The following is a 15,867-nucleotide window of genomic DNA, read 5'->3' as shown; positions in this document are numbered from 1 at the left end:
CTGCTCTAGTCATAGCTATTTCCCACAGCTGATTGGCCTGGAGTCAATCCCTTCCATTGACATGACAACAGCAATCAAAACTCAACTACAACAGAAGAATGCACATAGCCCACATAGGGGATGCCTGTGGAGCACCCAGCTCAGGTGACAGGGGAGGCTGAGGCACTGGGCCCTATAGGACACCTATTATATAAGGCCACTCTACTAAGATGGGGTGATACAGCAGCTCTACCTAACACAAAGAAAAAACACAGAGAGGCAGTCATAATGGGGAGATGAAGAAACATGTCCCAAATGAAAGAATAGAACAAAAATCCAGAAAAAGAACTAAACAAAATGGAGACAAACAATCTATGAGATGTACAGTTCAGAACACTAGTTGTAAGAATGCTCAATGGCGTCGGCCTGCGGTCCGGAGAGACCCGGGTTCGGATCCCGGTAAGGGCGCGAACTTCGGTTGCAAGTTTGTCCCCGGCCCTGGTTGGTCGTGCGGGTGGCAGCCACTCGATGTGTCTCTTCACGTCGATGTTTCTCTCTCTCTCTCTCCCTTTCTCTCTCTCCCTCCCACTCTATCTGTACAAAGAATGGAAAAATATCCTCGGGTGAGGATAAAAAAAAAAAAAAAGAATGCTCAATGGTACAAGAACTAAGGGTAGATAAACTCAGTAAGAACTTTAACAAAGAGACAGAAAACATAAAATGAAGATGGAAAACATAAAAAAAGTCAGAAATGAAGAACACATTAGAGGAAATAAATAGTAGATTAAACGAAGCAGAGGACCAAATCAATGATATGGAAGATAAGGCAGCAGAAAACACCCAATCAGAACAGCAAAAAGAAAAAAGAATTTTAAAAAAATGAGGATAATTTAAGGATCCTCTGGGACAACATCAAGTGTAACATCTGCATCATAGAGGTCTCTGAAGGAGAAGAGACAGATCAAGGAATTGAAAACCTATTAAAAAATATAATGATGGACAACTTCCCTAAACTGGTAAAGAAAATAGACATACAAGTCCGGAAAGCACAGAGAATGCCAAACAAGATGAGCCCGATGAGGCCCACACCAAGACACATCATAATTTTTTTTTTATCCTCACCTGAGGACATTTTTTCATATTTTGTTCAGATAGAGTGGGAGGGAGAGAGAGAGCGAAACATCGACATGAAAGGGACACATCAAGTGGCTGTCACCCTCACGACCCAACCAGGGCCGGGGACAAACTGCAACCGAGGTACGTGCCCCCAGCGGGAACCAAACCCGGGTCTCTCTGGACCACAGGCCGATGCTCTAACCGTTGAGCCAAACCGGCCAGGGCAAGACACATCATAATTTAAATGCTAAAGGTTAAAGACAAACAGGGAGTCTTAAAAGCAGCAAGAGAAAAGCAATTAGTTATCTATAAGGGAGCTCCTATGTGACTATCAGCTGATTTATCAACAGAAACTTTGCAGACCAGAAGGGATTGGCATAAAATATTCAAAGTGGTAAAAAGTAAGTACCTATAACCAAGATTAGACTACCCAGCAAAACTATCACGTAGAATAGAAGGACAGGTAAAGAGCTTCCCAGACAAAAAAAAAACTAAAGGAATTCATCCCTGTCAAATCATTACAAGAAATGTTAGAGTCTTCTTTAAGAAGACAAAGGGAAAAAATGATAAAAAACATGAATAATAAAATGGCAATATATACATATCTATCAATTATTTCATTTTTTTTCTTTATTGATTTTAGGGAGAGGGAGAGAGAGAGAGAAACATCAACGAGAGAGAATTTCAACTGGCCTCCTCCTGCATGCCCCCGACTGGGGATCAGGCCCACAATCTGGGCTTGTGCCCTGACTGGGAATCAAACCAGCGAGCTCTTGGTGCATGGGTGGATGCTCAACCATTAAGCCACACTGGCCGGTCAACAATTATTTTAAATGCAAATCTATCAAATACTCCAATTAAAAGACATAGGGGTGGCTGAATGGATAAGAAAACAAGATCCTTATATATGATGTCTACAAGAGACTCACTTCAGTTTGAAAGACATATACAGAGTGAAAGTAAAGGGATGAAAAGAAGATATTTCATGAAAATTAAAGCTGGGGCATCAGTACTTATTCCAGACAAAATAGACTTTAAAACAAAGGCTATAACAAGAGAAAAAGAAGGATTCAGCAATTCCACTTCTGGGTATTTTTCCGAAAAAATCCAAAACACTAATTTGAACAGATATGTGCATCCTGTGTTCACTAAAGCACTATTTACAATAGCTAAGATATGGAAGCACCTTAAGTGTCCATCAGTAGGTGAATGCATAAAGAAGTGGTGCATATATACAACAGAATATGACAGACATAAAAAAGAATGAAATGTTGCCATCTGCAACAACATGGATAGACCTAGAGGGTGTTATGCTGAGTGAAATGTCAGACAGAGAAAGACAAATGGTCTACTCTTTCACTTATATGTGGAATCTAAAAAAACAAAATAAATGAACAAGAAGAACAGAAAGAGACTCATAGATACAGAGAACATTTTGACGGTAGCCAGATGGAAGGGTGTTTAGGGGGATGGGTGAAAAAGATGAAGGGATAAGGAGTACAAATTAGTGACTGCAGAATAATCACACGATGTAAAGTACAGCACAGGGAATATAGTCAATAATATTGTAATAACTATGTATGATGACAGATAGGTTTTCCTTTTTTAACAAATACATAAAAAGGGATGTTTCTGATCATAGGTAGTTTGAAATCATGGAGAAATATTTTAAGGAGAAATATTTAAGTCAGATTTAACAATAATTTCCATCGGGCTATTTACAGTTGGGAAAATTAATTCAAATGTCATCTGTTTAATTACTGTTTGTTATCCTTAATTAAAATGTTAGTTGAGTACCAAAAATATCATGGGGAATATGAGTGGGACTATGAGGCTGAGTTGGACCCCTTTCCCATAACTAAAGCCAGAGCATGACGGGCTCTGTTGGAATCCAAATTTAACTGTTTCCCCTCCTCTTTCAGAGTTCCAGGATGACTTTGTTCCACCCTTTTTGGCAGGGCTCCTGCAGCACGAGTAGCATGTGGCAGGGACGGAAATAGAACAAAACTCCTAAAGGGGTCTAAAATTTCATAGAGGAAACTAGAAATAGAGTTCTCATTTGTAAAACAGATAAATAATGCTGATCTCCCAGGCTGTTTGTGAGCATTCATTGAAATAATTTATGGAAAAGAATCCAGCTGCATGCTTGCTGCAGAGTCAGCCATTACATAATGGACCATGCTAGAAGCTACTATTTACTTTGGCCATATACTGATCTAAGTGTGTTATGTGTTAACTCATTTAACCCTCACAACAACCCCACTGGGTGTGTACTGCTATTTCTCCCATTTCACGGATGAGAAAAGTGAGGTCCAGAGAGACTAAACAGCTTGCCTGCAGTCACACAGCTAGTAGGTTTTGAACTCAGCAGAATTTGAACCAATTAGGCTGGCTCTAAGAGGAAGATATCATGTAATCATGTCACAGTGAATGGCCAGATGGTGTCCCACAGCTCTCCTACCCCAACCAGCTTATCCTCTGGCCTCTGCCCTAGCCCAACCCTTCTACAAACTCTGAAGTCTTTCCCAGACTTCTTGCCTGAGTTACTTACTCCCTGTTGGGCCCTTTACCACTTTGTTCACGTCTCTTTTATCCAGTACTCATCATAATCTAGTGTAAGTAGACCATGAGTTCTTTGGGAACAAGGACCATGTTTTATTTATCCATCCTGGCATCTTGTCCTAGCAGCTGGAATGGCCCCTTTGCTTCATGAATGCTGAATGAATGAATAATGTGGTTCAGAGAAGGCACAGACCACCATGAGCTAAAACAGTCAGGGAAGCATTCATGGAGGCCTCCCCTGCAGCAACTGCATGTATTTTGAAAGCATTTGCCCCCCTGCCCCAGTTAAATCCCTTTTCACTTCACCTAGCTAGAAAGGTTTCTATAGTCTGCAACTGATACAGATGCTTCAATAAAGACATTTTCCAAGAAGAAAACAAAATTATAATAAATTTTAAAAGGCCACAGGGAAAGCATTCTTTCATTTAATACACCTTTCAAATGTGCACAACCCCAAACCCAGAATAGCTTTCCATCCAGTATATTTTACCTTAAAAGCTGCTGTCCACCACCAAATGATATATATATATATTTTTTGGTGGGGGTACATGCCCCCAGTGGGAACCGAACCCGGAACTCTCTGGTCCACAGGCCGATGCTCCAACTGCTGAGCCAAACCGGCCAGGGCTAAATGATATATATTTTTATTATCATAAAGAACACTATAAAACAGAAGACACCTGCCGGGCCAGTGTGGCTCAGTGGTTGAGTGTCGACCCATGCACAAAGGGGTCACAGGTTCAATTCCTGGTCAAGGCACATGCCCAAGTTTGGGCCAAATACCCAGTGGGGGCATCCAGGAGGTGGCCAATCAATGTTCTTTCTTATCTATGTTTATATCTCTCTCTCCTTCCTCTCTCTCTCTAAAACCAATAAAGAAAAATAATTACAAAAACAAAAGAGAACACGTTGGCTACGCCACAATAAGACATTCAGTTAAGATAATTAAAAGTAGATACACTGACAATCACCCTGATTAACAATAACAGTGCTGACTGATACATATTAAGAGGCAGCACCCTGTGGGCTGGGGCCCTGGAGTCACTCGCTGGACTGAAATCCTGGGTCTGCCCTTTACTGTCAGCAAGCCTCAGCCAAAGGACTCAACCTTTTAGGGCCTCAGTTTCCTAATCTGTGGGCACCAATAATAGCACCTCCTAGAGTCATGAGGATTATGTTAATATTGTGGAACACTAAACCAGTACCCAGCAGCCATTGAGTACTCAATCCATGTTAGCTAGTATTTACCTACTATTACATGCCATTTTACAAATTTAGGAAAACAGCCCAAATCACATACTGACCAAGCTTTGAAAACTTGATTTGAGGATCCTCTTTCTTAGCCAGTACACTGACTGCCCCTTGTGGACTACTCTGCTTCAAAAGAGCTCTGGGAGAGGGAAATGGGGTGAGCTCTTTGTTTTTCACAGAGTTGCAAGAGGGATGGATGATTGATTGCGAATAGCTTCAGTTTGGGAGTGGGTCTTCTTCATAAAGTATGTAGTCACCCCTAAATTGGCTGGGAATTACCTATTAAAAGTCTGTTTCTATTCTATAATCCTGAAGTAAACATGCTGAGTCATTCATACATTAATGATGTACTAGATTTACTATGTGTCAAGTCATGAAAGGATCCTATGAATGACTCATGGTGCTACTTCTCCACTCTACCCCTCCCACAACTTCTTGCCACCCCTTTGAATGCCTGTCCTTTCAGTCCCAACTCAGTCCCCCACCTGCCTGCCCACTTCCTGTATGACCCTGGTCTGGGAGCCTAGACCATACGTGCTCCACTACTCCCCACTTACTCCCAGGATCCACTGTGGGAATGAGACCACCCCCTCCTGCTCTGATGTGACCCAGAGTTTATGCAGCCACAGTGCAGTGAGGCCCAAGTCCTTCAAGCCACCAGATATTCCCAGAGTGCTGCTGGGTCCCCAAAGTGCAGGCTTAGGGTGTGGCAGGCTAGCACCAGGCGAGGCCCATCTTCCTGTTCTTTTTGATGAAGCAAATGCCCCATTCCCATACCTAAATTATGAGCTTGCTTCTGGATCATATGAAAGATCAGAATCCTAGAAGAGTCTGAAAGCTCATCCTGTACACCCAACCTGCCCAAGGAACTAGAGAGCCACTCTTCCTCCTTTCCCTTCTTGTTTCTTTTCTTTTCTTTTTTTTTATCTGTGAGCCCTCCTATTTTATATTATTTATTTATTTTTAATCCTCACCCCTTTATCTTCAGACAGAGTGGGAGGGAGGAAGAAAGAGAGAGAGAGAAAGATCTATGTGAGAGAGACACGTCAATTGGTTGCCACCCACACAACCCTGACCAGGGTTGGGGACGAACTGGAACCGCAGTACATGCTTTTGGTCATAAATGAACCTACGACTTTTTGGTCTGCAGGCCGATGCTCTAACCACTAAGAAAAACCTGCCAGGGCAAGCCCTCCTATTTTAAAGTACTCAGAAGAATCTGCAGCCTCCAGGAAAACCATAGCCCAGCCACAGTTCAAATGTTACACCTCGATTATTCCACACAGTTACATTTTGTTAATTCTGCGTTTATCTCTGTGCATCTCTCAGCTAAAGGGGAGAAATACTTATTTGTTGAGCTAGGTACTTTATATATGTTATGGTATTGAATGAGGTCCTTGATTATCATACCCAGGACCCCTCCCAAGACCAGGACAAGGATCAGGACACTCAAATGCCAGCGTAGGCCAATTATCCCAATGCTGAACTCTTGAGGCCAGGAGTTATCCCTCACTTTTTATGGATATTCTTTACACTGCAACTGGCTCTATTTGCTTTTGTTCTGTCCACACAGGATGGAGGAGTATGGCCCCCTCTCCTTTCACATGCATGATGCCAGCCCCTAGATATATAGATATTTAATCTATATATCTATTTATCTATAGATATCTATATATCTATGTCTCTCTCTATGAAGATCTATAGTTATCAATCTGGCTCTAAGATACTTGTGTTAAATCAGCTCATGCATTTTGTTTTTATCTTATAAACCAGTAATACAGCATAAAAACAGACCATGGTTCTTAAACATGTGTCTATAAGATTTGATGGAAAGCCGCTAGAGAAAACCTGGAGCAATGGGAAAGGGGCAAATATTAAAAACCAGTTCCTCATGGGTTTGAGCTCTACTTTTGATATTTCAGAAAGTCACTCACAGTGTCAGGTAGGCACACGTAAAAGAGGAAAATTAACTTCTGCCATACAAAGGTATTTTGCGACAATATTCTCAAAATGTCCACTATCATACCTGCCATATAATAAGTGGCTACTTCGTATCCTTCTGTGTATGTCAGGATTATATAAATCAAGTCACCTGGGAAAACACAAAGGATGCTCGCACTTTGAAAGGCTGCTCCAGACAAACATTTGGTTACATGGCAGGTCGCTTTCTGATTTTCTGATCTGTGTATTTGGGTTTTTATAGATTTGACTCATGTAAATCAGGCATATCTGTGCCAAAAATGAGCTTGACCTTCCCTGGCTGGTTGCTCAGTGGTTAGAGCGTCAGCCCATGGACCAAAAAGTCTCAGGTTTGATCCTGGTCAAGGGCATGTACCTTGGTTGCAGGTTTTATCCCCAACCCCATCAGGGTGGTGCAGGAGACATCCAATCTATGTGTTGATGTTTCTCTCTCCCCCTCCTTTCCTCCTTGCCATTCTATCTAAAAAAATCAATAGAAAAATATCCTCTGGTGAAAATTAAAAAAAAAAATTTTTAAATAAATGAGTTGCACCTGATCCCACCCAGGGGTCATGACTTGAAATATTTTTACTGGGAGCATGATGATGATTGTCAGTTTACCTCATCTGAAGGAATTCTCCACTACCTCTGGTTGTGAGCCAAATGAAACTCTTCCCAGCTCCAAGTAGAGTGGAATCAGGTGTGTGGTAGGATGAACACTGCCCTGGACCTCATCTGGCTCAGCAGCTCTCAGTTTCGTAGTTTGGTTTCAGTCCACAACCTATGTGTGTTTGTTTATGGAGATGGAGAGAGAACTGGGTTTGGCAGAACTGAACAAATTGGATGGTTTCAAAACCCCACTTAGCATAACTCCTAAAAAACCAAAGTTTTGAAAACATTGGAAAAATAGGTAATGTATATCTATGTAGGTTGTGATATAAATATAATCTTATTTAAAAATTATAACACCATATTTTGAGTGTCTCTGCCAGTTCTGGGCTAAGCATTCTATATGTACCATTTCATCCTCCCAAATGGAAAAGGTCTAGATCCCATGAGATCTTTTTTTTTTTTTTTTTTTAATCATCCTCACTCGAGGACATTTTTCCATTCTTTGTTCAGATAGAGTGGGAGGGAGAGAGAGGAACAGAGAGAGAGAGAAACATCGATGTGAAAGGGACACATCGAGTGGCCGCCACCCACACAACCAACCAGGGCCGGGGACAAACTGCAACCAAGGTACATGCCCTTAGCGGGAACCGAACCCGGGTCTCTCTGGACCGCAGGCCAATGCTCTAATCGCTGAGCCAAACTGGCCAGGGCCCATGAGATCTTTTTAGATGTCTGTTTATTCCCTCCTCATAAGTGCCCATTCTTATTTTATAGAATCCAAGTCTTCCTGGACTGTGCTGAAAGCTATTGGAAAGTTTGTAAATTTCTTATAGCAACACTATCTCATAAGATGTGTCTATGACTCCTCAGAAGAATGCCCTGCTTTGGGGCTGCTAAGCCTTTTAGATTTCTGGTGATTTTTCATCTTTTTCTCATCTTTTCAGAAGAAGGTCAAGATTTGTCCAGTATTTGAAATTGGGAGGTGACTGTGAAGACTCTTGCCCAAATCCTTCAGCCCGGATGAGGCAGAAGGTTTAGCACTGCTTTGAGTAGCTACTAATAAAAGCTACTGAGGAGGAGTAATAAATGTCCCTGGCAAATTTATGAAGTGAAAAATGTATGTCAGCAAGTCTCCATACATATATTATGTTTTAAAAATGCATTATTGTCACGCCAACACACATAACTTATGTATATTTAAAAAAGGAATGTGGGTCATTTTGAAAAATGGAAAAATACAGATGAGCATAAAGAAAACAAATCCATCCATAAATAGTCTCACCACCCAGTGATAACCATTATGAAATTTTATGTTCTTCGTTTTCATATATATTAAAATTTGTTTGCAATTATTTATAATTTAATTATAAACTTATAATTACTACTTAAAATTGTAATTATAATTTAAATCATACCATATGTTTTATTTGGGATCCTGCTTTTTATTCCCTACATCTTTCCATAAACATTTCCCATAGGAAGAGGCCACCACCTACTTCCACAGTTGTTGTGAGAGTAAATGAAGAGAATGTCTGCACAGGGCCCAGCACCTGGGAGGTATCTAGAAAATAGTTAGATGAAAAACACATGGCCCTGGCTGGTTTGGCTTAGCGGTTGGAGCATCGGCCTGCGGAGCAGAGAGTCCCGGTTTGGTTCCCGTTAGGGGCACGTACCAAAAAAAAAAAGAAAAAGAAAAACACATGGCACTTGGTCCCTTATCCGCACTCCTGAACTCAAAGCAGGCATGACCAGTCCATCACAGCTCCCTGTTCTGCTGAACCCCAGAGGTCTCTGAGCCTTTTCTAGCACCATACTCTAGATAGCCACATACATTCCTGCATTTGATCCTGGTTTTGAAAGGCTTCTTCTGAGTAGCTTTGATTCCCAATTAATTTCTAGGACAATGTCTCCACTACTTGCAACATCAAACTGCTTGTATGCAATGAATCTGCAGTTGAATCTTTTATATTTCATTTGGGCCTTCACTAAAAAGCACTGTGTAGGTAAACAATGCATTCAGATGGCCAAAATCAGATTCTGGCTTGAAAACTTTTAGTTAGGAATCTAGATAGACTTCCGGTCAAGATGGCGGCATAGGTAAACATGGTATCATGGCCTCCCACAACCACATCAAAGTTACAACTAAACTACAGAATAACCATCATTCAAAACCACCTTAAATCAAGCTTAATGGAAGTCCTACAACTACGGAATTAAAGAAGCAGCTGCATCAAGACTGGTAGGAGGGGCAGAGGCAGATGGGCTGATCCCCCACACATGTGTGGCTATAAATTCAGGTTTTCCTGAATTCTTTCAAACAAGCAGCATCTGGTCTCAGTGAGCCCTATACCTCTTGTTAATTAATACATAGAAAAAAACACAGGAAGGCAGCCAAAATGAGGAGACAAAGAAACAGGTCCAAAATGAAAGAACAGAACAAAACCCAGGGAAAGAACTAAGTGAAATGGATATAAGCAACCTAACAGATGCTGGGTTTAAAATGCTGCTTATAAGGATGCTCAATGAACTTAGTGAGAACCTCAGTGAACTTAGTGAGGCCCTCAAGAGCATAAAAAAGAGCAGTCAGAAATGAAGGATGCACAGTCAGAAATGAAGGAGGCACTAACTGAAATAAAGAATAATTTACATAGATTAAATAGTAGAGTAGGTAAAGCCAAGAGCAAACCATCAATCTGGAATATAAGGAAGCAAAAAACACCCAATCAGAACAGCAAAAAGAAAAAAGAATCCAAAAAAATGAGGAGAGTGTAAGGAGCCTCTGGGACAACTTCAAGTGTGTCAACATTTGCACCTTGGGGATGCCAGAAGGAGAAGAGAGAGAACAAGAAATCAAAAACCTATTTGAAACAATAATGGCAGAAATCTTCTCTAACTTGGTGAAGGAAACAGACATACAAGTCCAGGAAGCACAGAGAGTCCCAAACAAGATGAACCCCAAGAAGCCCACACCAAGACATATCATCATCAAAATGCAAAAGGTTCAAGACAAAGAGAGAATCTTAAAAGCAGCAAGAGAAAAATAGTTAGTTACCTACAAGGAAGTTCCCATTAGACTGTCAGCTGATTTCTCAAAAGAAACTTTGCAGGCCAGAAAGTAGTGGCAAGAAATATTCAGAGTGATGTAAAGCAAGAACCTACAACCAAGATTACTCTATCCTGCAAAGCTGTCATTTAGAATCGATGGCCATATAAAGAGTTTCCCAGACAAGGAAAAGCTAAAGGAGTTCATCACCACCAAACCGTTATTATATGAAATGTTGAAGGGTGTTCTTGAAGAAAAAGATAAAAAATATGAACAAACAAAATGGCCATGAATACATAGTTATCAAAAATTGAGTCTACAAACAAAATGAACAGGCGGAACAGAAACATTCTCATAGATATAGAGAACATTTTGTTAGTTGCCAGATAGCAGGAGGGATAGGGGAATGGGTGAAAAAGGTGGAGGGATTAAGAAGTACAAATTGGTTGCTAGACTGAAAAACCTCAAAGGGAAGGGGGGTTGAGGGGTAGGAAGAAATAAATCAAAGAACTTATATGCATATATGCATAACCAATGGACAGACAACAGTGTGGAAAAAGGCAGGAAGAGGGTGGGAGTGGGGAGGAGGGGTCAATGGGGGAAAAATAAGGAACATCTGTAATACATTCAACAATAAAGATTAAAAAAAAGAAAAGAAAAAAAAACCTTTTAGTTAGAAATTTAGTCAATGAGAGACTCCCCCTGCTACACAATAGTTACAGGACAGAATTTAGTTTGAGACCTGTGCATCTTGATTCCTGGCCCATCAAAAACTGTAATAATACAACTCTCAGAATAGCAATATACTAAAGCCAATGGTGCCCCATGATAAGTGGCAAAGATGTCTGGAATTATCCTATCTTTTGAGTGCCAAACATTGGTAAAGCCTGCCCAGTGTAAGGATAATTAGATTCAGGAGGGGGCCTGCTCTGAAGCTACTCAACTAGAAAATTATAAGCCACAAAAGATGGCGGTGGGCAGGACCGATAGGAGGGTGAGTGTGTGAGAAAGTGAGTGAGTCTGTGAGAGAGTGAATAAACATGGAGGTGGACAACTGAACCCCGAGCTGTGCAGAGCCGCAGAGGGGAAGGTTCCTGTGCTGTGGACGGGAGCAGCGGGCTATCATGGTAAGAGGCCCTTCAGGGCCCCTCTCCCTATGCCGTGGGGTGGTCCCACCATTTTGGAAGATCCCTGGTCTTCCCTGGGAGGAGGCAGTGGGAGCAGCTAGAGCCCAGCAACCTGAGCCCACCAGTGCATCTGGAACCATTGGACCAGTGGGCACCCTGTGTCAACACAGACCAGTGCACAGTAGTGGAGCTCCCAAGGTGCAGGTCGCAGAAGCTGTGGACAGCCTGAAGCCCAGCAACATCTCCCATAGTAGCAGCCTAATCAGAGTTGAGATATACCTCCAGCAACAGAGGCTGGGTAGCAGAAATCCATCCCTAGGCAACAGAAAGCACAGACCAGCAGCTGAGACCCATTTCCAAAATCTAGAGTAAAAGCTGAGCAGGAGTTGAGCCCCACTGTGCAACAGCACTCCCCAGCCACCAGCAGCAGGACCTGGGGCTCCACAGATTCCTGAGCAGTCCAGTAGCTCACAAGTGCAGTGGGAAGCCTGAACCCTAGAGAGACTGGTGCGATCCAGCTGCCTGCCCGTGGGACCTGCAGGGTGCAGGGGAACTGGAGAGGCCTGTGCCACCCAGCAGGGACTGTGTGATCTAGTTACCCACAGATCTTGCAGGGTGCTGAAGCACCAGAGAGGCCCCTGCGACCCAGCAGGGACTACGCAATCTAGATACCCAAAGGGCCTGTGGGGTGCTAAAGCACCAGAGAGGACTGTGTGACTCAGTAGGGACTGTGCAATCTAGTTATTCATGGGCCGGGTGGGGTGCTGAAGCACCAGAGAAGCCCGTGCCACCTAGCAGAGCCTGTGCCACCCAGTTTCCCGCTGGACCTGCAGGGTGCTGAAGCACCAGAGAGGCCTGTGCCACACAGCAGGTACTACACGATCTAGTTACCCACGGGGCTGGAGGGGTGCTGAAGCACCAGAGAGGACTGTGCAACCCAGCAGGGACTGCACAATCTAGTTACCCTCAGGGCCTGTGGGGTGCTGAAGCACCAGAGAGGCCTGGGCAACCCAGCAGGGACTGTGCCATCCAGTTTCCCACCAGACCTTCAGGGTGCTGAAGCACCAGAGAGGCCTGTGCCACTCAGCTGGGACTACACGATCTAGTTACCCATGGGACCTGTGGGGTGCTGAAGTACCAGAAAGGCCTGTGTGTCCCAGCAGCCCATAACATAGGCATAGAGCCTGGTGCCCAGAGGGACTGTGCAATCCAGTTACCCATGAGCCCTGCAGGGTGCGAGGGCACCAGAAAGGCTTATGCAACCTAGCTGTGCACAAGATAGGCTTAGAGGTTGTGAAAAAGGAGGGGGAGTGAATAGAAGCCACACAGATGATTTCCCAGGATCAAACGGGAATTAACACTAAAATGAAGACAAAACCTCGGAAAAAGGCAACAGAAAAGCAGCAGGACAGGACCACATAACCAGGGACACTGGCAGAACACTAGAGCTACATTTCAAGGCACTGAGTAATAGAGACTACTAGCCACCAGGTAAAAGCTAGAGGATAACTGAACGTTTTCTGGGCTTGCAAATCTACCCAGGAAAGTAAGACATGAAAGTGGTGTTTAACATGGGCCCACCAAGGCTCATCCGAACCCAGTATAGGGAGCCACAAACAGCAGAACACCAACACCCACAGGGAAAATTTGGCAGGCTCCAAAACCCACTGAGATAGCCAAAATGGTGAAACAAACTAACAAATCCCAAATGAAAGAACAAGAGAACTCTATCGAAGATGCGATCAATGAAATGCAGCTAAGCAAATTATCAAAGGTAGAGTTCAGAGCCATGTAATTGAGGAAGCTCAACAGCATGAGTAAAAACAGCAGCACCATGAGTAAAGATATTGAAAACCAACCAAGTGGAAATGAAGAATGACGTAGCAGAAAATAAGAACATATTGGAAGAACTAAACAACAGAGTAGAGGAAGCTGAGGACCGGATCAGTGAATTAGAAGACAGGGTAGAAAAAAATCAACAAATCAAAAAACCAAAAGAAAGAAATGATTACAAAATAGGAAGATAGCTTAAGAGAACTCTGAGACAACTGGAAATATAATAATATTCATAGGAGTCCCCAAAGAGGAAGAAATGGGCAAGGGTTAGAGAAAATATTTGAAGAAATAATGACAGAAAACTTTCCAAACTTGGAGAAGGAAGAAGTCATTTACGTTCAAGAAGCACAGAGAGCCCCAAGTAAGAAGAACCCTAAGAGGCCCAAGCCAAGACACATAGTAATTAAAATGCCAAAAATTAAAGACAAAGAGAGAATCCTAAAGGCAACAAGAGTTAAGCAACAGGTTACCTACATAGGAAACCCCATAAGGCTCTCAGCTGACTTCTCAACAGAAACTCTACAGGCCAGAAGAAAATGGCATGAGGTAATCAAGGTCATGAAAAACAAGGATCTGAATCCAAGACTACTCTACCATGCAAGGCTATCATATCAAAATAGAAGGTCAAATAAAGAGCTTTCCAGACAAAAAAAAGGCTAGGGTAATATATTAACACCAGACCAGCTCTGCAAGATATGCTAAAAGGACTGCTATATTTAGTAGAAGAAACAGGAAAAAATATAGAACCACACTAAACAAAAATGGTGATAAATAAGTACATATAAATTATCACCTTAAACGTGAATGGTTTGAATGCACCAATAAAAAGACACAGAGTAGCTGACTAGATACGAAAGCATGACTCACATATATGTTGTTTACAAGAGACCCACCTCAAAACAAAAGACTCACATAGGTTAAAAGTGAAGGGATGAAAAAAATCTTCAAGCAAATGGAAAGCAAAAAAAAAAAAAAAAAGCTGGGGTAGCAATACTCATATCTGATAAAGTAGATTTCAAAATGAAGGCCATAACTAGAGACAAAGAAGGCCACTACATAATATTGAAAGGATCTATCCAACAGGAAGATATAACCTTGGTAAACATATATGCACCCAATATAGGAGAACCAACATATATTAAACATCTTTTGGAGGACTTCAAAGGAGAAATTGGCAGCAGGGGATCATAGCAGGGGACTTCAACACCCCACTGACATCATTGGATATATCCTCTAGACAAAAAATTAACAAGGAAACACAGACTCTAAATGAAGCGCGAGATCAAATGGATTTAATAGATATCTACAGAGCATTATACCCCAAAACTTCAGAATTCACATTCTTCTCAAGTGCACATGGGACATTCTCAAAGATAGCCCATATGTTAGGACACAAACTAAGTCTCTACAAGTTCGAGAAGATTGAAATCATGTCTAGCATCTTTTCAGATCATGATGGCATGCAACTAGAAATCAACTGCAACAAGAACATGCAAAGACATTGGAAAACATAGATGCTAAATAGCTTGTTATTGAACAATGAATGGGTTACGATGGAGATCAAGAAAGAAATGAAAAACTTCCTGGAAACTAATAAAAATGAACACACAACAACACAAAATCTACAGGATGCAGCAAAAGCAGTTCTGAGAGGGAAGTTTATAGCCCTACAGGCCTACCTCAAGAAGCAAGAAAAAATTCTAACAGAATATCTAACATCACAACTAAAAGAACTAGAAAGCAAACAAAAAGAAAATCCCAGAGCAAGTAGAAAGAAGAAAATAGTAAAGGTCAGAGCAGAAATAAATGAAATAGAGACCAAAAAAACAAAAACAAAAAAAAATTCAATGGATCAGTAAAACAAAGAGTTGGTGTTTCGAAAAGATAAACAAGATTGATGAACCCTTAGCTAGACTCACCAAAAAAACAAAGAGAGAAAACGCAAATATACAAAATCAGAAATGAAAGAGGAAAAATAATAACTGACCCCACAGAAATACAACAGATTGTTAACAAATATTATGAACAATTATATGGCAACAAATTACACAATCTAAACAAAATGGATCAATTTCTAGAAACATATAGTCTCCCAAAACTGAACTAGAAAGAGTTAGAAAACGAACAGACCAATAACAACAAAAGAATTTGAAGATGTAATCAAGCCTCTCCCAGCAAACAAAAGCCCAGGCCCAGATGATATCACGGGGGAGTTTTACCAAACATTCAAAGAAGAACTAACACCCATTCTCCTCAAACTATTTCAAAAATTTCAAGAAAAAGGAAGACTTCCAAACTTGTTTTATGAGGCCAGCATAATTCTCATTTCAAAACCAGAAAAAGACACTACAAAGAAAGAAAACTACAGACCAATATCCCTGA

General features: G+C 41.7%; 1 protein-coding gene across 3 annotated transcripts in view; it reads right to left on the bottom strand.

Annotated features, from left to right (window-relative positions):
* MGLL (monoglyceride lipase) overlaps positions 1–7,508 on the bottom strand; it is a 147,076-nt gene extending 139,568 nt beyond the window's left edge. For all 3 annotated transcript variants that reach the window (XM_036245356.1, XM_036245353.1, XM_036245355.1), the window contains exon 1: positions 7,489–7,508. In XM_036245356.1, the coding sequence (XP_036101249.1) occupies positions 7,489–7,493 (5 nt within the window). In that variant the 5' untranslated portion in view covers positions 7,494–7,508. The remainder of the gene's footprint in view (positions 1–7,488) is intronic.
* Positions 7,509–15,867: the final 8,359 nt, after the last annotated feature.

This window comes from Molossus molossus, unplaced genomic scaffold (assembly GCF_014108415.1).
Source record: "Molossus molossus isolate mMolMol1 unplaced genomic scaffold, mMolMol1.p scaffold_m16_p_6, whole genome shotgun sequence".
NCBI lineage: Eukaryota > Metazoa > Chordata > Mammalia > Chiroptera > Molossidae > Molossus > Molossus molossus.
This window is presented reverse-complemented; position numbering and strand designations above follow the sequence as displayed.